General features: G+C 39.0%; 1 protein-coding gene across 1 annotated transcript in view; it reads right to left on the minus strand.

Moving 5' to 3' along the window:
- Positions 1–434: 434 nt before the first annotated feature.
- The window catches only part of LOC142144421 (plasminogen-like), a 104,861-nt gene continuing 79,992 nt past the window's right edge, over positions 435–25,303 (minus strand). The window contains exons 16-19 of the mRNA XM_075203262.1: positions 19,770–19,910; positions 8,888–8,994; positions 1,501–1,646; positions 435–692 (exon numbers count right to left, since the gene is read on the minus strand). Of these exons, the coding sequence (XP_075059363.1) occupies positions 531–692; positions 1,501–1,646; positions 8,888–8,994; positions 19,770–19,910 (556 nt within the window). The 3' untranslated portion in view covers positions 435–530. The remainder of the gene's footprint in view (positions 693–1,500; positions 1,647–8,887; positions 8,995–19,769; positions 19,911–25,303) is intronic.

Raw genomic sequence — 25,303 nt, forward strand, 5'->3', positions numbered from 1 at the left:
GCTTATTTACTGTTCTGGTTCCCCTTGAAAATAGGTACAGGCTGTTACTTTTGAATAAGCTCTTATCTTGCCAGATGGCATGATTATGGTCTGTCATTCAAATCTCTCCTCACAACACCACTTCCTTAGCCACACATTGAAGTTTCTAATGCAGTGAGTACTGTCTTTACCTCTTTGTACTGGCAATACTGCTGAAACAGTTACAGTGGTTACCACCTATTTTAGAGCAGTCCCTAGCTTTCTAAATTCATCTTTTACTGCCATGACTTCAGCATTAGCAAGGTCATTTGTTCCTATGTGGACAATGACTTCCACCACCCCATTGTTTCTTGCTGCTTTCACAATTCTTAATATGCGCTCTTAACAAGGGCAACCATTAATAAATCTAAGCAGTTTCAAACAATGGTATTCAAAAATATCATAAAAGTAATAGCTTAGACTAACAGATACAAAGTATGTTTTTATTTGTTATATTGTCATATTTATCAGTTTATTACACTCACTCAAGAAAAATCAATCCTATCAATGCATTAATTTTCTTTCATTGTCTTTTCAATCCATGGGATAAACATAGAGACCCGCACATATACACCAGGCTTCATAGGCTGCGCACAACCAAGACCCCAGGATGTTACTCCTTGTATAATATATTTTTCTCCATCAAAACAGGACAAGGGTCCTCCACTGTCACCCTGGAATAAATAAAAAATAAAAAAGGTCACTCGTCAGAAAAATGGCTAAATCCTTTTTACTTTAAGATAAATTATAACTCAAGATTGAGTGTGAAATTTACAGGTGAGATGTGTTGCCACTTTCTAATCCCTAATAGTTTTCTACGTTCTGCTAACCTACAGATGACGCAACATTTAACCCACATTGGTTTCCTTAGGTTATTCTAGATAATTATATTAGTAAACCCTTGCTAAACATTAGTTACAGAGTGTTAAGATCAATTGGATCATTTTAGGTCTAACTGGCTGTAAATCTCAGCATCTCTGGACCTAAAAAGAGAGTCGAGACCGACCGAAAATCTGATTGGGAGCTATCGCATGTTGGTAAGGATACACAGTAAATTTAGTCATATGAGGATCTAATGGTGTGTGAGACTATTGTCTGATCTTGCTAATGGTGCACTGCGATCATTTAGATATAGTCAGATATTACAAGTATGGCCAAATGTGATAGAGACGGAAACCTAACAGTCAGCCCAAGGTTATCGGAGTGGTTTTTGTATGGACACATTTAATTACATTGAGATTGTTCAACATACGCTAGAATTATAGTGAATAACTTCGGCTCCAACTGCAGCGTACGCATATGTGTGTGTACTCTTTTTCAAAAAACATAGGTAGAAATGTTAACATCAACTAAAATTTTGGTTAGAAATTAGAGTCTACTCAATTTAATTAGGCCAAACTAACTTGGTAGTGAATACATTTGTGTGTATGAATTAAATGTGGGAGACTACTAGAGAAAAAACAAAGAGAAAAATATTCTCACCTGACAGCTGTCAATTCCCCCATGTATATTGCCAGCACACAGCTCCCGGTTTGAAACTCTGTTGTTGAGGTATTCAGGTCTGTTACACAATTTATTTTCAATGACAGGGAAACCAGCTTCTTTGAGAACTCCGACTTTGCCAGTACCTAATCAATATAATAATATAGTAAGTATAATGCATTAATAATTAACTTTAATATATAAAGACCATTTTCTAAAATAGCAAAATTTTCACTAAACACCAACCAATCCTACACTTGCCTACTTATTGTAAACTACTTGAAAGGTGTGTAAGTAATAGAGGTGAGTGCAATTCAAAGCAATTTAGCAAATCATTGGAGGAGGTAATGCAAGGAGGCAGAAGTATGTAGTATACAGCACACACCACACAATGCATACAATGCAAAAAAACTGTGGCGGGCACCCCCCACCTCAGCATCTAAAATGCCCAGCCTTTAATAAACACTTCAACTCCTGTAATAAATGGAATCGCTTTACAAAATGCTGCCAATCCAAATACACAATGGCAACTAGCACGCCACATGAAACACTGCAGGAAAGGAAGTAGGGGAGGGCTAGCAAATTTCAGCCCGGGGGGCAGGACTCGACTCAGCATCCTATTTTAAAGGGGAAAAAAATTGCAGGTGGCCCAGTGACCCAGCCCAAGATAGCCCACTATGGGACCGGCCTGGGGGGCAGATGCCCCCCTGCCCCCCAGCCCAGCCTGCCCCTGAAAAGAAGACCCAGATTCAATAACATGGAGAAAGAGTCGGTTTCAGAACCAGCCAATGCCATATATTGTAAGATTGTGGATCTGGTAGCTGAAAGGAGAGAAATCTATACTAGTCTGTGTCTCAATCAACTGAACCATACTGAAAATAAAAATTGACACTAGTGCCAAGTGCAACGTCATGTCAAAGATTCCTTCACAGAACAAACCCACAGGCACAAATTGACCAGACAGATTCAGTAAACCTTGTGGAAAAAGCAACACAGTGGGTCTTAGCCATAGTAGCTGCAGTGAAAAATAAAAGTCATTCAGACTATGCATCGACCCTGTGCACCTAGAAAAGAACTGCTGAGGCCTCAACACCCATTGAGAATGGTCAAACAAGTTATTGCTGACATGCCTCAGGCAAAAATCTTTACCACCCTTGATGTTAAATGCGGATTTTGGCAGATCCCTCTGGACAAAGATTTATGACTTCGCTTGACAATATGCTTTTTGCACAAGTCTTATGGCCTGACCACAGACAGTGAAGTTTTACAATGATTTATGGAACAGCTGTATGCAGGATACCCACATGAAATCATTGTCGATGACATCCTCATCTGGGTTTGCAACATGCAAAACACGATGATCGCCTCCATCAGGTGTTGGAAAGGATTCGTGCCACAAACTTAAAGCTCAACCCAGACAAATACAAGATCCATGTGTCGGAAGTTCCATATGTGGGTCATCTTACTCCGCACTGACAAAGGGTCAAGCCAGACTCTAAAAAACCGGCGCCCACTCAGCAAATGCCGTTCCATTATTACAAACTTAGTCTTCAGAGATTCCTGGGAATGACAAACTACCTGATGAAATTTCTTCCCAACTACAGCGAGACAATTGTACCACTAAGACAGCTACTACACCAATATACAGAATGGTGTTGGCAAGAGCCACAACAGGCTGCAGTTAGAAAATCAAAACATATGTTAACAAGCCCTCCAGTACTTCAATGTGCGTTTACCGATGGTGATATCTGCAAATCCCTCACAACACAGACTGGGTGCTGTTCGCCTCCAAATTAACAGGCCCATAGTCTTCTCCCCCAGAGCACTGACTGAGACTGAATCACAATATGCACAGATTGAAAAATAACTTTTTTTCATTAGTACCAGTCAAGCTTGGGGTAAAGACATGAGTGAGAAAGATCTACAGGTAGGCAGCTGGGTAACCATAAGAAAAAGGAAAGGGAAAGGAAACTGGTTCTGAATTGACAAACCAAAATAAATATTGCAATTTGGCTATTGTGAATGTTACATCAGCAGTATATTTTTTCTTGCAGCCAGGGGAATCAATGTTCCAATAAGCAGATGAAGAGGAGAGACAAGTGATGATACTAAGGGATTCAAGTATTAAGAGGAAAGATATATAATCTGTTGCCAAACACTAATTGCTGAACAGTTTGTCATTTTACGGGTTCTCGGGTTAGACATATTGCAGAATGGGTAGATTAGGTAGATAGACTGTTGGGAGGGGCTGACCAAGATGAAAGTAGTGTTGGTATACATTGGCATAAATGATAGCTATTGAGATATGCAATGTCTTCAAAATGGTTCCATTGAATTAGTCAGTAAGCAAGATAATGTAACAAATTGTACTAGCAGTCAATAATTAATGCAAACACAAAGGGCAGCAACGAAATGTCCAGACCCCAGTTTAGGTCATCTTTAACTATCCAGGTATAAATTGGTATACACAAACTAATGTTTCTACCAGAGGAAGCACCAACTAAACAAGATAAACCTTTCCCAAATGATAGAAGAACCGACTAGAGGTAAAGTTATATTGGACATAAATCTAATAAAACAGTTATTATACTTAATACATAAAAATAGTGATCAAAACATGGAAAATTTGAATTTTTGTTTTAATAAAAAAAAACTTACAGTATGTAAAGGAAAATTTTGAGATTAAATGGGGCTTCTTTAAAAATATGAAGCTATATGCATTATGGCAAAATAATTCTGGACATTAAATACGAAATGTAGACAAGGTAATATAGAAAAAGAATTGCTTATTTAAGTTATTAAATGAGAGGTCATTACTCAAATTTAATGCATGTAGCAAAATATGTTATCTGAGATATCAGGCAACAAAGAAATTGAAGATGTAAATGCTTAAGAAATCAAATCGAATCCCAACAGTTTTTTCAGATACATAACTAACAAACAATTAAAAACTGTCCATTAAAAGATGAACTAGGACATTAATTGGAGCATATAATAAAAGAGCAGACTTTATAAAGATAGCCAAAACAGAAAAACAATATTTACTAAGAAGGAAACAATGCCAGAAAACAAGTTGTGCCTCAATAACTAACAATAACTAAGCCAAACCGTTAGACATCAGCACCTGGACTACATGGCATCTACCTGCATATGCTGATGGAGCTATGTTAAGTTATATGACTCTTACATAATGGGATCAGTACCACAAAACTGATAGAAGTCAAATGTAATCCCAATATTTAAAAATTGATTGATCAACAGTTTCGTGTTTCTAACCTCAACAGTGGGTAAAATATGTAAATGACAGGTAAACTATTAATATAGTTTCAACATTTTCTTAAGGAATTGTTCTTGCCAAAATAATCTGATTGGTTTATTATAAATTATAATCTGGATTTTGGCAATGCAGTTGATGTGATTTATTTGGGTTGAATGATATTTAAAATAAAAGTACAGATGCTTGGAGAAAAATTTACTTTTCATTATTTTTATTAACGATCTTGTCCAAGGTCAAGGATGTAATCTGTTCATATTTGCATAAAACAATAAGATTTGTAAATTTAATACTAATAAAGAACAAGACATTAAATCACTACAGAAATATTTTCACCAAACTATGGTTTTGGCATTTGAGCTGTGATAGTATTTGTGCAACCAGGGTATATGACTGGGAGATCTGAGATAGAAAATGACTTTGGTATACTAGTATCTAATAAGCTGAGTAGCAGCACTCACTGTCAGGCAGCTGTTGCAAGACCTAATAAAATCCTAGACTTTGTTAAACAGGGCATAGATGCAAGAGAAGCAAATGTAATATTGGACAGTTTTTTTTATAAATCCGTTTTGGGCTCCTCTGTATAGGAAAGAGATAAGAGAACTTGAAAGAGTTAAGAGACAACATTATTAAGGAAAGGAATGAAAGAGTTCAATTATAATGATAAATTTCACAAACAGGAGTTGTTTACTTTGCTGCAAAGAGATTACCTAATTAATGTTTATAAACTGTTTTAAGTGTAACTAGGGCTGTGCGTGAGGTGCAACCGCCCAGGGCGCAATGCTGAAGGAGGTGCAGGGATATGAATATTTTAGGTTAATTTGGTTACAGCTCAGAGCTAGGGAACGCCAATTATCCTTCTTGCCCCAAGTGCTAAAATTTATAGTTACGGCTCTGTATATCGCCACTTCTCCTACTGATTTGATTGTAAAACTATAAAATTCCATCCACTTATGTTTTCCATATCGCCACTTCTAAATTTCCACTTCAACCCCTGTATATAATATAAACTACAAGCAAAACTCTCTTCAGGAGCTAAAGGAGCAGTCTATTTAAATTGATCAACAAATCAGATCTAGAAAACTGGAAATATAAATTGTGAAAGATCATTGGGATCTACAAGAGGTAATCTTAGAACACAACAGCAAAAAAAATTGTTTTTGTTTGTTTCTTAATGAATAACTAAAATATCATTGCTTATGTAAAAGGATTTCCACCTTGATTATGGGGTTTTAATCTCCTTAATATTCTGGTACATGTATATATGACCATTTATTACCGTTATATATGACTATTACCGTCAACCAACTCCTCGCAAAGGTACTTTTAAATTAACCTAAGAAATATAATTCTTATATTCCCTTAAATCCACAGGCTTCAAGAATAACCACAGCAAGATATAACTTCATTTAAAGTGTGTTGTATTATATTATAAAATAATAAGCAGCGTAACAATATTTTACACAAAATATAGATTTTGGTGCCATATATCATTAATTTCCTGTTCTATAAATATATAAGTAATTGTGTGTGTGTTTTGACTAACTATTGTCTAAAGGTGTGTGTGTGTGTATGTTTTAAGCTATGTGTATGTGAATGAATTGTGTAGGGGGAGGGGGGAAAGGTCACAGAGACACACTCCATTCATCTCACATATCTTTTTCAAAGTCCAATAGCCATTTTAACACATGGTATTTCAACCACATTATCGCAGAGATTCAGATCCAAAAACTACCCTTTAAACCAACTGTCCAACAAAACGTTATATTTATCACTTTCTATGTATTTACACTAAACTGCATAAACACCAATGCTTCCATGACTCCATTACAGCATTAAACCAACACTGAACCACATAACTATGTATAACACCAATGCTTCCATGACTAAAACTTAACCAACACAGAACCATGTATAACACTAATGCCTCCATTTATATCAACAATCTATCCCAAACAGGAATTTCAAGAATTGTACAGCACTACAGGAGTCAAAGTGTCTTCAACTTAATAAATGTGCTCGCAATGGCCTAGTTTACTGCCAATGCAGTCTTATTAGACTACACAATCACATACAACACCATACCTATGTTATATCTACACAGCATTGCAATTTTATTACAAGCCATGAAACCAACACAAACTCCAAATAACTCTTGCACTAAACTTCAGGCAATTCCGATAACATTTACCAGCTGTATAAATGATCTTTCATTCTCATATACTCTACAGATATGCATCTTCCATTCAACAACACATAACAACACACTCACACTCACCTTTCATTCATTCCATTCAAAAACTCCATACTAGTCAGGGCCTATGTAGGCCATGATGTTATTCACTTCCCTGCATGTTCACCTAGGAGCAAATGGCAGCATGTTCCCTCAGTCTGGGGACCAGGCATCAAAAAACAGAGCTTTTTTTGACTCGTGTAAATCCTTCTTGTGGGCGGAGACTACCTTTCACAGGAACCACTCACAGTATTGATATGCTAATTACTGACCAACTGAAGACTAGTTTTACAAGTATTCACAAGCCAAATGTTTGAAATGGGGGGGGGGGGGGGGCTTGTTCCTAGTCACCTATCTAATTCTATTGTGGCTGAATCTGTTAATATGGTGTATTCATATATAAAATAATGGATTATTTATATACTCTTCATCAGCTTACTACTGTGTACTGAACTGAAAATATTTTTCTAAAACATTTTATCTTACAGCAATTCTATTACAACTAAGCTTTGTATTTAATCTTTTCAAAGCAGTGCACAATGCCCTGTACCAAAATTAATTCCTCTGAATTTCACTAAATGCCAGAAAAAAGTATGCAGTCAACTACAGAGTCCCTGCAATGAATTGTGTATTTTGCAGTATCTCCAATAGCCATAACCATGGATGATGTTTGGTGGGTCATGCAGGTACTGCAGCCCGGCATCATATTACAAAAATGTTGAAAGGACCATTGAAGCTCAGATTTTATAGGTAGGGCACTGCTTGATTTCATAGCAGAAATTCATCCCAAGGCTTAAAAGATACAATTTTCACTTTTGAATTATGCACTAATCATGAAGAAAAAACAAAAAATAAAACTGTATGTAAATAAACCAGTCTTGGTGTCTGAAGTCAGGTTATGCTCTCTCCCAGGTAGCTACCCCACTACGTCACAATTCTCCTGCCTCACAAGCAGTTAGAACTGGGCAAAGTAATCCACACAGGAGTAAACATAATGTAATCCTTAATGTGGCCTTGCCAAGGAACCAAGTTAAGTAATTTATACATAGTGTGAGGTAATATGTTATTCTCTTGGTGATGTCGGCATAGAAGGGCTGTGATTTTTTTCCACATACATAATGTATTGGGCGTTATATAAAAAGTACTTTTACGCAAAGGTGAAAGGTTTTCTTTAACTAAATATACCTAGTATGTGCTCTTTCATCTGAAGCAGGGTTCCATATTAGTAGGGAGGTGGTTCTCCAACTATATACAGGCAGACAGTGACTGACAGCCTTGGGGACTTGCTCTGTGAAAAGGTACATTATTGATCTAACTATTCATTCACAGGGGAAGGACCATTAATGTCACAACAGCTGAAATGACTGCAGTTTTTTCACCTACATCAGATGCCATTAGGAAACTCTCGTTAATGTGTGGGAGGAAGGGGGTTGAGCTCTGTGATATGGAAATTGGAGATAATATGCTAAACAAAGCAGTGATGGTTCTTTAACTGATTGGCTGAGCATATTCATATATTTACTAAATGTGCTCAAGTCTGTGAAAAAGCAACACTGTATCACTAAATTATTGTGAATTAGTTGATTATATGTAACATAGCCTAGTCAAAGTATCTAAAGTGATGTCTTGACATTAATTATTGCTGCACTTTACTAAACCCTCGAGATCAGAACATTTGAAATTGCCACAACTTTAACATCACAAGCTCAAACATCCACTTGTTTAAAAAAACGTTGTTTAATAAATTGTTGGTTGCACTGTTGAAGCTAATACACAGTAGCAGCAGTACTTTACACTTAGATATAAGAAATGAGAAAGTTGCAAACATTAGAGAGAACATAAGGTTGATTTGTAAATTGAATAAGAGACATCAATCTCACCTTGAGTTTCTCCCCATCCAGTTACATAACATTCAGATTTGTCTGCTACTACATAATTCTGAGGTGGTAAGCAAGCTGGCAGAACTTCATTTGTTATTAGAACTGGGCTGTAAAAAAAACCAGAAATTAGTTTGTGGGTTCTCATACACAAGAAGTTTGTTGCATAATATATACGTTCTTTTTTTTTAACCATAACTTAAAAATAAAAATAGGCTTCCGGGTTTAGACATCAGATACAATTCAAGAGTGATACAATTACTGGTGTTACCATAGAAAACTTTCAATGCTACCTCTGTCACAACAGTAGCAATACTCCTAATCACATATTCTCTATTCTATTTTTTTATATTTCGCCATTTGTGATCTTCAATAAAAGCTTTGGCCAATAAAAGTTGAATTTAACTTATCACCAATAATTAGATAACAAGTACATATTAATGGACCGGAGTGCCTTTTGGTCTTTCTTCCAATTCTGTTCTTTTAGATATATATATATATTGTTGAGAAACTGGAAGAACACCCCCTCATCATTACTTTTGATTAATACAACTATTTATCAATGTTTTATGAATGAGGATAGTCCAATTCCCTGTGCGATTTCAATCTTGTTTTTGGAGTCATGAAAATGTTTACATTCTAATGGAAAGAGAGCACAAGGTGTTTGGTTCAGAATGGTGCAGTAGTTGGAGCAGTACAGGTGGAGTAGGGTAAGCTCTAATAAGAAATGGTTTTTCAGGGTGTGTTAAAATATTAGAAGGTTGTGTAAGTGTCTGGTTGGGAGTGGTAGGGATAGTGGGTAGCTGCATGATAGAAGTAGACTGCAGTGAGAAGTGGTTACCAGAGGAGAGGTACAGGTCAGAGTTAGACCTAAATCTAAATCTTTTTTGTATGTAAGGGTAATTTGAATTGGATTCTCGAGGACACGGGGAGCCAGTGTAGGGATTTTCAAAGTGGTGAACCCAATGTGGAGTGGGGACGATTTGTCTTGCTGCGGCATTTATGATGGACTGAAGCAAGGATCGATGGGTGTTGGTAAAGTCAAATAGGCGGTGGCTTTAGTAGTCTAAGTGGGAGATGTTGAGAGAGTGAATAAGAGTTCTGGTAGCTTCCTGTCTAAGAAAAGGCAATATTCTGGCAATAGATCTATGGTGGAAGTGACGGGACTGGGAGAGAAAATAGATGTGAGAAATAAAGTCAAGGGCAGAAGTAAATAGGGCACCAAGTCAGCAGGCTTGGGAGGCTGAGGAAATTGTGATGTTATTGATGGTGAGGTAGGTTTGAGGGATGGTGGTGACTCTTGGAGCTTTAGGTACTGTTGGGACATCCATGTGACTGTCACAGACATACAGTTGGTTGCAAAAGATAGTACTTGTCACGGGCACTAGGAGGCTTTACACAGTATCACCCGCTGATGGTCTTATCAGAGCAGTAGAGTTGGTATATGATACTCTGATGGCAGGGTGATAATGGAACTGGAAACAGCAGATGGTTAGAGAATGCTCAGAAAGTCTATGACTAGCAGCACTGGTAAACAATAGGTAACTGAACACGAGGATCTGGATGGACAAGGGCACGTGAGGGTAGTCAGTGTTCTGCGCACGGCAAGTTGTACCACTGCTATAGTGAGAAGAATGTCCAGGAGTAATAAGGAGGTGGAAGTCAGCGGTCTGCGTATAGCAAGTTGTACCGCTGTCTGTAGTGAAGGAATGGAATCCAGGTGAAGGTAACGGGGAAGTCAGTGGTCTGCGAGTAGCAAGTTGTACCACTGCTTATGTGAGAGGATATATGCAACTGGTGACACAGGGAAACAGGAATCAGTGGTCTGCCTCTAGCAAGTTGTACCACTGAATATATATGTGAGGAAGGACACGAGGAAATAAATGCTATGCAGAGTCTACACAGGTACACTGAACTTGATCCCACGTTGAACTGCACACAATGATAATAATGAATGAACAGCACTGCACAGATAAACAAAGTCACTCAAATAGTCCAGCAAAAGGAAACACAGTCAATAATAGCAATAGTCTCAGAGGATGGAAACTCCGGAGGAGAACAACTCAGTCCAGATGGATATGCAATACACCAGCACAGTCAATGAGAAGTATGCATACCGTGGTTCAGATGAGCAGGCTGTTAGAGATAGCTGCAGGGATACCTGAGCGGCCGGGAACAGACGAGATGCGAAGTCCTTGCAGAATGAAAGCGGCAGGTAGGTGCAACGCACTGTAGGTAGGCCAGCAAGGATGACAAATACTCAGGAAGCAGTAGTATATTGAATAGAACAGCAGGAGACCACGGGAGAGTTGAAGCGATGTAGCAAAGCTGGAAGCCGAGGAGCGTAGACTCGATGCAACAGGCAGGTTGACACAAATGGACACACTGTAGAAGCAGTAGGCAGGTAGAATGCAGACTGGAGCGCTGAGACGAGCAGACTCTGTAGACACGCTGAAGTAGCGAACAGGAATCAGCTGGAACAGTAGCGATGTAACACAGGAGAGTTTGCAGTAATCTGTAACTGTAGATACACGGAGGCAGCGGATAGGAATCAGCTGCTGGAGTCACGATGAAACACAGGAGAGTTTGCAGTAATCTGTAGCTGTAGATACACGGAGGCAGCGGATAGGAATCAGCTGCTGGAGTCACGATGAAACACAGGAGAGTTTGCAGTAATCTGTAGCTGTAGATACACGGAGGCAGCGGATAGGAATCAGCTGCTGGAGTCACGAAGAAACACAGGAGAGTTTGCAGTAATCTGTAGCTGTAGATACACGGAGGCAGCGGATAGGAATCAGCTGCTGGAGACACTAGGAACACGAGGAATAGAAGTGGTCTGGAAACCACAAACGGCAAACAGGAATCAGCATCAGCTGAACACACGAGCAGGCACTGGAACACCTTCAGAGACTCATGAGGAATGAGACTCCAAGATCAGGCAACGTGGTATTGACCACAGGTGCTTAATATAGGGAGTGTTGCCTGATCAGCCAATTAAGTTAAAGGAACAGAACTGAAGGTTAAAAGGGACTGCACATGCGCAGTACCTCATAATAATGGACGGACACGGTTCCTAGCTACCTTAGAAGTAGCACTCACCGTCCGGTGAGTGACAGTACCCCCCCTTTTAAAGGTGGGCACAGAACACCTGGAACCGGGTTTGTCCGGAAATTTGGTATAGAACTTCTTCAAGAGAGCTGGAGCGTTGAGATCTACAGCTTTGATCCATGAACGCTCCTCAGGACCAAAGCCTTTCCAATGCATGAGGAAACGAAGAACTCCTCGCGAAATTTTAGCATCCAAAACCTGAGTAATCTCAAAGTCTTCCTCCGGGGAGCAAATTTCATGGATGGAACCTTCAAGCGAATATTCTTAGTAGATAGCCACAACCGGTCTCCGACTTTCAATGGTGGAATAGCCCGTCTCCTTTTGTCCGCAAAAGACTTATATCTGGCAGATGTCTTCTTTAAACAGGTTTTTACCTGAGCCCAAATATTTTTGAAGGTTTGACACAAAGTTTAAACAGCAGGAACTTGGGTGGGCGGGAGGGCAGGAAATTCCGGGAAAGACGGATGGTGACCGTAAACCACAAAGAATGGAGTTTTAGATGATGACTCGTGGTACATGTTGTTATGAGCAAATTCAGCCCAAGGAAGTAATTCTACCCAGTTGTCTTGATTGGCTGACGAGAACATCCTTAAGAAAGTCTCAAGATCTTGGTTGACTCTTTCAGTTTGTCCGTTCGATTGGGGATGGTAGGAAGATGAGAGTGCCAACCGTATGCCCAAGGTCTTGCAAAGGGCCCGCCAGAATCTGGAAACGAATTGTACTCCTCTATCTGACACGATCTCGGACGGACATCCATGGATACGGAAAATTTCTCTAATGAAATGTTAAGCCAGGGTAGAAGAAGAAAGTAAACCAGACAAGGGAACGAAATGCGCCATCTTCGAAAATCTATCCACCACTACCCAAATGGTGTTGCAATTCTTACTAGGAGGAAGCTCAGTAACAAAGTCCATACTAATATGGGTCCAAGGTTTAGATGGAATGGGTAGTGGCTGAAGCAACCCCGCTGGAGTTCTGCGGGGGGTTTTGAACTGGGAGCATAAATCGCATGCCGCGATAAACTCTTTGACATCTCTCCTCATAGAAGGCCACCAATAACTTCGAGAGAGGATTTCAAAGGTCTTGCGTTCACCAGCGTGTCCAGAGAAACGAGAAGAGTGAAACCATGAAAGGATTTTTTTCCTAAGAGCAGGAGGCACGAGGGTCTTCCCAAATGGTAGCACTTTAGTGGAAGAAGCAGCCAGAGAAACACATTTGGGGTCTAATATAAAGTGGTTAGGATTCTCTTCAACGTCTGAGGATGCCACGAAGGCTTGAGATAGAGCGTCTGCTTTTTTATTCTTTGCAGCTGGTTTGAAGGTTAAGATTAGATCAAAACGGGAAAAGAAAAGAGACCATCTTGCCTGACGAGGATTTAAATATTGAGCAGACTGTAGGTATGACAAATTTTTATGATCCGTAAAAATTGTCACCGGATGACGAGCTCCCTCTAACAAATATCTCCACTCCTCCAATGCTACTTTAATAGCCAGCAACTCCTTGTCCCCGATGGTGTAATTCTTCTCCGCAGGCAGAAGACCCCGAGAGTAAAAGGCACATGGATGGAATTTTTGTTGCTCCGATTTCTGGGAGAGAATGGCTCCTAAACCAACATTAGAGGCGTCTACTTCTAGGAAGAAGGGAAGCATCACGTCAGGCTGTCGAAGGATGGGAGCAGAGGAGAAGGACTCTTTAAGAAATTGAAAGGCTTGGAGAGCCTCAGATGACCATTGCTTAGTATTGGCCCCTTTGCGAGTTAGAGCCACAATGGGAGATGCAATTGAAGAGAAGTCTTGAATGAAGCGTCTATAGTAGTTGGCGAAACCTAAAAAACGCTGAATGGCCCGAAGAGTAGTTGGCTGAGGCCAAAGTAACACAGCATTCACCTTTTCTGGATCCATTTGTAGACCAACTCCGGAAACAATATAACCCAAAAATGGAATCTGGGGCAACTCAAATGAACATTTTTCTAATTTACAGAATAATGAATTTTTCCGGAGTCTGGAAAGAACTTCGGCCACGTGTTGGTGATGTGAAGGCAGGTCTTGGGAAAAGATGAGTATGTCGTCCAGATATACTACGACACATACATATAACAAGTCCCGAAAGATCTCATTAATGAAGCCCTGGAAAACAGCAGGGGCATTACATAACCCGAAAGGCATTACTAAATATTCATAATGCCCATCTTTGGTGTTAAAAGCTGTTTTTCATTCGTCACCGGACCTGATTCTAATCAAATTGTAGGCACCGCGAAGATCCAACTTAGTAAAAATCCAGGCCCCCTTGATCCGATCAAACAACTCAGTAATCAAAGGAATGGGGTACCGATTTTTGATAGTGATAGCATTAAGTCCACGAAAATCTATGCAGGGGCGTAATGATCCATCTTTCTTCTTCACGAAAAAGAACCCAGCTCCAGCGGGAGAAGTAGAAGGTCGAATAAATACTCGCTGGAGATTCTCTTGGATGTATTCAGCAGTAGCCTGAGTCTCAGGTAAAGAAAGTGGATAAACACGACCCCTAGGTGGAATATTGGAAGGTAACAGGTCAATCGGACAATCCCATGAACGATGAGGGGGAAGACGTTCAGACTGAGCTTTATCAAAGACGTCGGCAAATGAAGCATACTGAGGAGGAAGTCCCGGTGAGGAAGGTGAAATGGAGGTTTGCTGTATTCTACGAGGAACAACACGAGAAAGACAATGTTGGTGACATTCAGGTCCCCAAGACGTAACTTGAGGAGTGCGCCAGTCAATCTGGGGAGAATGACATTGAAGCCATGGAAGGCCTAAAACAATCGGACTTGTAGTAACAGGAAGGATTAAAAACGAAATTTCTTCTCGGTGTAGAACACCAATCTGAAGGGTCACTGAAGACGTACTTTGGGTGATGAGACCGTTGATAATACGTGATCCATCGATAGCAGTCACCGTAACAGGAGTCTTCAGGGTAATCACTGGTAGGGACCATTGATTTACAAGGGATTCAGAAATGAAATTTCCCGCAGCTCCTGAATCAATTAGAGCTTGGGACTCAAAAGACTTAGTAGCAAATGAAATGGTAACGTCAAATGCACAGATTTTTGATCTCGTAGAAGATGGAGAGGACTCCAGGGACCCTAACTTCACCTCTCCAGAACTAGTTAGGGCCTGGCATTTCCCGATTTTTTGGGGCATGCCTGGAGCATATGTGTGGCATCAGCACAATAGATACAAAGTCTATTCTTAATTCTTCGATTCCTCTCTGCAGAGGTTAGTTTGGAACGTCCAATCTCCATCGGTATTACCGGAGGTGAAGCAGGACGAATTTGAGAAGTGGGACGAAGAGATGTTTTAGCTGAAGTAGTTCTCTCAGAGTCCCTCTCACGAAATCTGAGATCCACACGATGACAAAGAGAAATCAAATCTTCTAAAGACGTAGGGAGTTCTTGAGTAGTCAGTGCGTCTTTAATTTTGTCCGAGAGCCCCTGCCAGAAGGCGGCAATTAATGCTTCAGTGTTCCACTGAAGTTTAGAGGCTAAGATCCTAAATTGAATGACGTACTGTCCTACTGTACGTGAACCCTGTCGTAAACGTAGAATGCTGGAGGCAACGGAAATAACACGACCTGGTTCATCGAATACATTACGAAACATGGAAATAAATTTGGCACTATCCTGTAACAACGGATCATTTCTTTCCCACAGAGGGGAAGCCCATGCGAGAGCTTGTCCGGAGAATAATGAGATGAGATAGGCCACACTGGAACGATGAGTCGAAAAGTTTTGAGGTTGGAGCTCAAAATGTACTGAGCATTGGTTGAGGAAACCTCTACATGTTTTGGGGTCTCCATCATACTTTGACGGAGTTGGCAGGTGAAGCGTGGAAGCCGTAGACACCTGGGATGGCACTGGGGAAATGGAGGAAATCACAGGAGCATCAACAGAAGGTGTAATATTCTGCCCAGACGTTCTTTGGGAGACTAACGTCTGGTAACATTGTAGTAATAGTTGTTGACGAACATCCTGTTGTTCCACAATGGTGACCAGATGCTGCAGCATCTCTTTAGCTGTGGGTTCCGAATCTGGGTCTGTCATGGCCTGATCTTACTGTCACGGGCACTAGGAGGCTTTACCCAGTATCACCCGCTGATGGTCTTATCAGAGCAGTAGAGTTGGTATATGATACTCTGATGGCAGGGTGATAATGGAACTGGAAACAGCAGATGGTTAGAGAATGCTCAGAAAGTCTATGACTAGCAGCACTGGTAAACAATAGGTAACTGAACACGAGGATCTGGATGGACAAGGGCACGTGAGGGTAGTCAGTGGTCTGCGCACGGCAAGTTGTACCACTGCTATAGTGAGAAGAATGTCCAGGAGTAATAAGGTGGTGGAAGTCAGCGGTCTGCGTATAGCAAGTTGTACCGCTGTCTGTAGTGAAGGAATGGAATCCAGGTGAAGGTAACGGGGAAGTCAGTGGTCTGCGAGTAGCAAGTTGTACCACTGCTTATGTGAGAGGATATATGCAACTGGTGACACAGGGAAACAGGAATCAGTGGTCTGCCTCTAGCAAGTTGTACCACTGAATATATATGTGAGGAAGGACACGAGGAGATAAATGCTATGCAGAGTCTACACGGGTACACTGAACTTGATCCCACGTTGAACTGCACACAATGATAATAATGAATGAACAGCACTGCACAGATAAACAAAGTCACTCAAATAGTCCAGCAAAAGGAAACACAGTCAATAATAGCAATAGTCTCAGAGGATGGAAACTCCGGAGGAGATCAACTCAGTCCAGATGGATATGCAATACACCAGCACAGTCAATGAGAAGTATGCATACCGTGGTTCAGATGAGCAGGCTGTTAGAGATAGCTGCAGGGATACCTGAGCGGCCGGGAACAGACGAGATGCAAAGTCCTTGCAGAATGGAAGCGGCAGGTAGGTGCAGCGCACTGTAGGTAGGCCAGCAAGGATGACAAATACTCAGGAAGCAGTAGTATATTGAATAGAACAGCAGGAGACCACGGGAGAGTTGAAGCGATGTAGCAAAGCTGGAAGCCGAGGAGCGTAGACTCGATGCAACAGGCAGGTTGACACAAATGGACACACTGTAGAAGCAGTAGGCAGCGGGTCAGCTGACGGCAGGTAGAATGCAGACTGGAGCGCTGAGACGAGCAGACTCTGTAGACACGCTGAAGTAGCAAACAGGAATCAGCTGGAACAGTAGCGATGTAACACAGGAGAGTTTGCAGTAATCTGTAACTGTAGATACACGGAGGCAGCAGATAGGAATCAGCTGCTGGAGTCACGATGAAACAAAGGAGAGTTTGCAGTAATCTGTAGCTGTAGATACATGGAGGCAGCGGATAGGAATCAGCTGCTGGAGTCACGAAGAAACACAGGAGAGTTTGCAGTAATCTGTAGCTGTAGATACACGGAGGCAGCGGATAGGAATCAGCTGCTGGAGACACTAGGAACACGAGGAATAGAAGTGGTCTGGAAACCACAAACGGCAAACAGGAATCAGCATCAGCTGAACACACGAGCAGGCACTGGAACACCTTCAGAGACTCATGAGGAATGAGACTCCAAGATCAGGCAACGTGGTATTGACCACAGGTGCTTAATATAGGGAGTGTTGCCTGATCAGCCAATTAAGTTAAAGGAACAGAACTGAAGGTTAAAAGGGACTGCACATGCGCAGTACCTCATAATAATGGACGGACACGGTTCCTAGCTACCTTAGAAGTAGCACTCACCGTCCGGTGAGTGACAGTACTGAAGGGGAGAGGTGAGGGGATGAGATATAGAATTGTGTGCCTTTAATGCAGAGGTATTACTTGAGGCCAAAAGGGCAAATTACTTCCCGAAGAGAAAAGGTGTACAGTGAGAAAAGTAAAGGGTCGAAAACCATTAGAATAAAGAGTGTGAAGAATACGGGCGTGATTCATTAAGGAAAGTAAGGCAAAAACATTAGTATGTTTTCTCCTGGACAAAACCATGTAACAATGCAAGGGGTGCAAATTAGTTTATTATTTTCCACATAAGATAAATACTGGCTATTTTGTCATGTAGCATACAAATACTTGATAGCTTAATTTGAACACTGAAATTTAAAGTTCATCTAGAACATGCTTCACCCCAACTATAAATCTGCCATCACATTTTAAATTTGTCTCTCCCTCCAATGCAACATGGTTTTGCCAAGGTGCAAAGTTACTCATTGTTTTGCTTTACTTTCCTTAATGAATCAGGCCCTACATCTTTAAGTTCGTGGAGCATCTAAACAACATGCTTTAAATATCTTCTGTATTACAGTACTATTGGAAAAATTACTAGTAGCTTCTTATGATGCACCATTGTTCCATCTATTGGAAGGGAGGTTAGTGCATCTGATTTTTCAGACTAGCTCATGCATGCTACCTTCCCTCTATCAGCTTGGAGTGATTCAGAATGCACAGAGATCAACATTAAGCCACAATGGGAGAATGTATGGGAATTGGCTAAGCACATCACCTTAGTTAGTTGGCCATAACATTCATTCACAAATGTTCAGGGGACATTAGACATATATACAGAAAACTTTCATATATAACATAAAGTGTTGAAATGGTTCAATATTTGTGTTTGTTATTTACCCATTTATTACCATTTATATGTTCCTTTATGAATTTCACTTTTCTATCTATTGTGGTAATATCAAAAAGGCATATTATCCGTTACTGCCTATTCATAGATGTTTCAAATAATAAACCCATTTTATATGAGTATCCTAAGAATTCATATATTTGTATCTTGCCAGGCTGAATTATCCACAAATGCTCTCCTACATAGGGCTCTATTGGTCAGCTTTTTACATATTGTTGGAAAAATAAATGGTATTCACATGGAACACCACAATAGTCTAATGACTGATTGTAGGTTATGAATTAATAGTAATTTGTTCTGAAATACCTTAAATTCTTGATTATCCCAGTATATTTGTAAACCTTGCAAACCAGTCATATAATATTTGATGGAAGTCAATCAAGCTACCTCTGAATGACCAACTTAATACAATATATAAATGGTCAGCCTTGTTACTCTGACATCCCCTCTGAGTCTCTCATTGTATTGTACCAATGAGTCTTATCTTTTAATTGATAATCAATAAAGATTGTGTTTTTAATTATTACTTCCCTCATATGGAACTGGAGTGCCTTCCTGTAATACTAACTTTTGTCTCTGTCCTTCTGTTGATTATTAATTGGAAGAGCACCCTCTCACTCTAATAATTACAATACAGATATAATTGAAAGATGAGATAAGTCCTAGCTCTGTCCGGATCTAACTTCTTTTGTATTTTCGTAAATTTAGAACATTTTATCAGATATTTATTTGACAAAACACATTGTTTTATATCTATTGTGCATACATTATTTTTCTGTGTTTCATATCATAAGGTAGTACATTAAGGACTTGATCCAAATTTGTTACAAGCAGTTGCAATGCACAATGGAGTTTTGCCACTCATAGGAATATAGCTGATTTTCTCAAGAGAAACGTGGGTATGTTTTTATCTTCTTTTTCATTTTTCATTTTATTTTTTATAATCATGTCTGAGAAAGGACAGATAACTCTAATGTAATTAAATTGATTTTGTTTTTTAATAAACAACATGATTGCTACTATCTGCATGAAATCTGGTTTGCACCCAGCAGTTATATAAAACAATATATTCAGAGATTTAAGGTATTCTTTTGTTTTTTATTGTATCCAAAGTGTTGTATGAAATGTGGTTACCTTTTGAGCTTCAGTAAAGCAATATCAGCTTTTGATGGTTCCAAAAATAATTTTTCAACATCTCTAACTTGCTTTGAAGGCTCACTGCTGGTTTCTTTATGAATCCCAAGATGTACTTTATACGATGCTGGTCTGTCTGAGCTGGTAAACAAATTAAGAGAGACAGAAATTTAAACAATATTTATTTTCAGTTAGTTAATAACTTGCTGTTATTTGTAAAAACTCTTCTGTGACATACATTTAATAAAGCCAATACTACATTCATGAGTATAATAGCCACATAATAACAAGTATTTTTCTAGCAATGAACAGCATATTGGCCATTTGTTAAGAAGAGTCAATTATTAAATTGTGCTTAAAAAGGATCACTTTCTTTAAGCAATAAACTCCTTCAACTTACTCATCAGAGAACTAGCATAAACATAGGGTTCCCATGACCAAGAAATCCTTAGTTGGCAGAATCTGAGCCCTGCTGGCTATGCAATACCAGAGCCTGTGGTTTGAATGTAAACAAGGCTCAGCTGTAGCAATTACATTTACACTGGAACCACAGCGTGTGGATATGTTGCAAATAAGAAGCTACCAAAATAGTCCAAGATAGGACATATTCCAAAAAAGGAATCAAATTGTAACACCTGTAGATATATATTATACAACATAACACCATATAAGTAATGGTAGAAAATGTAGGATAAATGGGACTATCTATGGTATGAACTACAAATAGAATTTCCCAGGAGCTACCCAAAATATCTCAGTCAGAAAATTAGCTGAAATAAGACTAACGACCAACAATAAAAATCAGACTGTAAATAAAGCGGATGATACCGCAGAGAGAGTTATCAAGAGGTTCTTGTCCCCCTATGATCGCGGGATTGTGTGACAGTACCTACCTAGTAATTAGCTGGCAAGCGATCAGGGGGGGAAGGTTGTAGCTTAAAGTATATTAATGTAGCGAGGCAAAACGCCAATGCGCATTTCGCTCTGTAGCTTTTTAAAGGCTATGGCAAGGAGACTAATGACAGCTCTTATATAGTAAAAATAGTGGGCATGTTCAATGATGTTACCTCGAAGAACCAATCAAAAAGTGGGCCTGTCTTGTTTACTGATTGGCATGTGTATTAACCAATTGTATCAATCCATGAAGTATGACTTCCTTAGATCATAGCTATTACGGACCTTACAAAATGGAGACATATCAGAAATTTTTGCCTAGTCAGTTATCAATTATAAAAAGATGGTGTCAGGTTGGATATGTATGGCTCTTACATTAATAAAGTTCTTATGAATCCATATATCGATACTTAATGTAATCGCTATGAACATTGTTTTGTGTGTGTGAAATCTATCCCACTTATTTCTTGCTGATCGTAGTAATATAAAAGGAAAAAAACGTAGAAGGGAGAATTCTGATGTATATTAAGCAAAATTACTTGTAATCATATTATTTATAGAATGTCACTAGTAGTGAAAGAACATGAAAAAAATCTTTTAGAAGACATAATTCTTATTGACTGCTGATCCAGATCACAGAGCATTGATGTCTACTACATTCTTCGTTTATTGTGGGAAAGCTGATGATGGCCAACTTATATTAAATAGATAAAGCTAAGAGATTTCTATATTAAATCAGTATAATGAGGTGATATAAAAATAAACCACTAAATAATAAGTATGTAGATAAAGCGAATAAAGAAGGCCATAATGCTATTGTAATCATTGAGGCTATTTTGAATCATGCTTCCCATAAGAAAGATTTTTGTAGTTTCTCTTTTTAATAATTCCTTTTGTACATCACCTCCATGAATCCCCATGCCGATTTTTTCCATAGCAGACTCTTTAATAAATTTTGGGTTACTATCATGATAAAGCATAAAGTGTTTGGCGACTGTAGTAAGGGTCTTAAAGTTTCCTTGATCCCTAACACTGTTCTTGATGTTATATATGTGCTCAGATAGACGTTTTTTGAAAGGTTGTGTAGTCATCCCAATATAAACTTTTCTACATGGTGGCTATGCAATCCATACTGACAGCTACTAGCCAGATGATATTTGCTACCGGATATCAGCAAAGCACTGGCAAGACTACCTTTCAACATATTACAGCCAGAGTGTGCAGATATCTCTTTGAGGAGTTCAGTAAGATAATTGCACATACCGGATAATTTTTAGCCAGACGAAAATTACTACCGGATGCACGCATAGTACTGGCAAACTGTGCGGAATTTCTTCCTTATGCGGTCCACGTATGTTCCACCGCGTGTGAGGACTCTGTAACCGGATTGTAACAACACAGTTTGGACAACAACCATCAGGACATCAATCCCGGAGTGTACATACGAAAGCTACTGGATTGTGGAAGTGATTCCACCGATACTAAGAGGGAAAGAGCAGGGTAAGAACCTTTTAGTTATCACTTTCTCCGCAAAAGAGCTATAACATTATCTCCGTCTGTGTCCTTTATTTACATTGTTGGTCATATTGTTAGCTATGCGCTGAACCTTTTTTATTAATCTATCTTTTAAATTTCTCGCCCTTCTCCAACTGAAGGAAATATGTTTTTCAAGATTTTTTCCCAGATCCTTATCAGAAAGTAGCACATGCCAATGTTTCTGAAAGATGGCCATAAGTTGTCGCCATTCGGTGCAAAAGGTTCCAACCATCTGAATTTTCGGATCATTGGTTCTTAAATTTCTTTTGGGGTAGATCAGATTTTCTCTATTTCTCTTTGAGACAGATTTTTTAGCCTCACGCAACGTTTTATTGCTGTCACCTCTATTTCTCAGTCTTTCCTTTAATTCATCTGCTCTTTTCATATATGTTAAATTGCCAGAGCAATTTTGTTTAACTCTCAAGAGTTAGGGATTCCCTTTATTACAGGTGGAAAATGTGCACTCTTGTTATGTATTTATTGGTGGCTGTTTCTTTCCTATAGATATCAGTTTTCACGGTTCCCTAGTTTTATGAATAGTTAGATCCAAGAAATTGATGGTTGATGTATCGATTTCCGATGTCAGTTTGAGGTTTAGATCATTACTATTCAAAACAATGGTAAAGGAGTGAAAATGGTCAATATCTCCATCCCATAAAATCAGGATATCATCGATATACCTTAGCCACATTATTACATTGTTGGTGAATTTTTCATTCGCCTCTGTGAAAACATGTTCCTGATCCCACGCTCCAAGAAATAAATTGGCGTAAGTGGGTGTACATACTGTTTCCATCAGTGTTCCTCTTATTTGGAGGAAGAACCCTACATTAAAGAAGAAATAGTTCCTGTGTAGAATGAATTTTAACAGTGTCAAATTGAATTAATTCATGTCAGTATTGGTGTCCATATTCAAAAAATATCGGACAGCATTCAAACCCTGCTCATATTCGATGGTAGTATAAAGGGATTCAACATCATAGGAAGCTAGTTTAGTATTAGAACTAACTGTTATATCCTGTATTTTTGAAAGGACGTCCAAGGTGTCTCTAGTGTAGGATTGTAGACTCCTAACATAAGGTTGCATATAATGGTCTACAAATCTACTGGTATTTTCTGTAAGTCCATCGATTCCCGAGAATATGGGTCTTCCTGGGGGGTTCATTTAATTTTTATGCACTTTTGGTATAATATATATTGTTGGTACCCTGGGATTTTTGACTTCGAGAAAGTCATAATCAGATTTTGTGATAACTCCCCTCTGAAATGCAGAGTTGATTATTCTTTGATATATATTGAGGAAAATAGCAGTAGGGCTAAAAATCAGATGTTGATAACAGGATATATCATTCAATTGACGGTGAATCTCAGCAGTATATTTCCCATATGGCCATAAGACAATATTGCCTCCTTTGTCCGATGGTTTTATTATAATATCTTTCCAATTTTCTATTTCCTTTAAAGCTATAATTTCAGTTTTCTTTAGATTGTTACCATAATAGTTTTATTGGTTCCTAAGGAAAAGGAGGTCTAAGTCCCTAGAGACTAATTCTGAGTATACCTTTATTTGCGGGCACAGTGAGATGTCCAGAAAGAAAGAAGATTTCTTTTTGAGGATGGATTTAGGATTGTCTTTCAAACCCACCTTGGTTACTTCATTCTGTGAAGTATTACTATGTAATTCTTCTAATATCATAAGGGCCCGCTGATCTTCTTCGGTATCCAACGTAATGTTCGAGATGGATGAAAAATTGTTTCCACTTGTAAAAGAGATGCATTGTGGATTCCCCAATTGGGTGTCTATCATGTCTACTCTTTCAGTGTTTTTGGAGCTGTAAAGTTTATTGAGGAGTAATTTTCTTGTAGATAGGGCTAAATCTTTTTGCCACTCCTCCCACAAAGACATAATTCCTTTTGCGGCATTATCCGTTTTACCTACAGACTGAATTTTACTACTGATTGCTTCCCAGCTAATTACTAGGTAGGGTCTGTCACACAATACCTTGATCATAGGGGGACAAGAACCTCTTGATAACTATCTCTGCGGTATTATCCACTTTATTAACAGTCTGATTTTTATTATTGGTCATCAATCTTTTTTAAGCTGATTGTCTGACTGAGATATTTTGGGTAACTCCTGGGAAATTCTATTCATAGTTCATACCATAGATAGTCCCATTTACCCTACACTTTCTACCATTACTTATATGGTGTTATGTTGTATAATATCTATCTACAGGTGTTACCATGATTTTTTATTTGGAATATGTCCTATCTTGGACTATATTGGTAGCTTCTTATTTGCACATATATATGTGTTATGAAGTTGAGGCTATGCAATGTATTTTGCACTTTTAATTCACTTTCACATTTTGTTTTGTACTGTTATTTTAATATTTCGCTCTTTTACACAACCTTATTAATTTTAACGAATACCTAATAAAGTTTAAGTTTTAATTTGGACAAATCTGGAGTGTCCTGTGTATACACATCTTTTTCTCAATTGATACTCTGTAAATAATTTTTGTTATATACCAGTTTTTCTACATTTTTGTGAAGTAGTCTCCTTCGATGATCACTCACAATGTTTCCGGCTGTGCTAAACACTCTTTCTGAGTACACACTGGAGGATGGGAAGCTTAAATACACTATGATGCTAATTTGTATATTATCATTAAAGTAATCCTAAACTATTCTACTTAATATAAGGTATATCAGACTGAGACATGGTAGAAGTGTCAATATATCTGGCCATTTCTTTTAAGCCTCATGTCATAATAAGTTTTCACAATGGTGTGCTGTGTTGACTCAGTGTGAGTCTTAGAAAAGGAAAGTTTTTTTTTTTTGTCTGTAGCATTTGATGGACAAGTTGAATCAGGGGATGTGTCAAGTAAGACTTGAGCTGATAGCTTGCTCACAAGCAGTTGTTTGCATCTGTGAAGATTTGTGTCAGTTGGGATGAAAGACATTACATATGAATTAAAAATAGAATCAAGCATGGTTGCCAAAATGTAGTTATCCAATTTCAAGATGCTGCAAACCCTTGGGTCATGGCAAAGTGAAAAAAGGACATGATCCACAAGGCTAACATACTTTGCAGAATC

The sequence above is a fragment of the Mixophyes fleayi genome, chromosome 3, assembly GCF_038048845.1.
Source record: "Mixophyes fleayi isolate aMixFle1 chromosome 3, aMixFle1.hap1, whole genome shotgun sequence".
Classification (NCBI taxonomy): Eukaryota; Metazoa; Chordata; class Amphibia; order Anura; family Limnodynastidae; genus Mixophyes; species Mixophyes fleayi.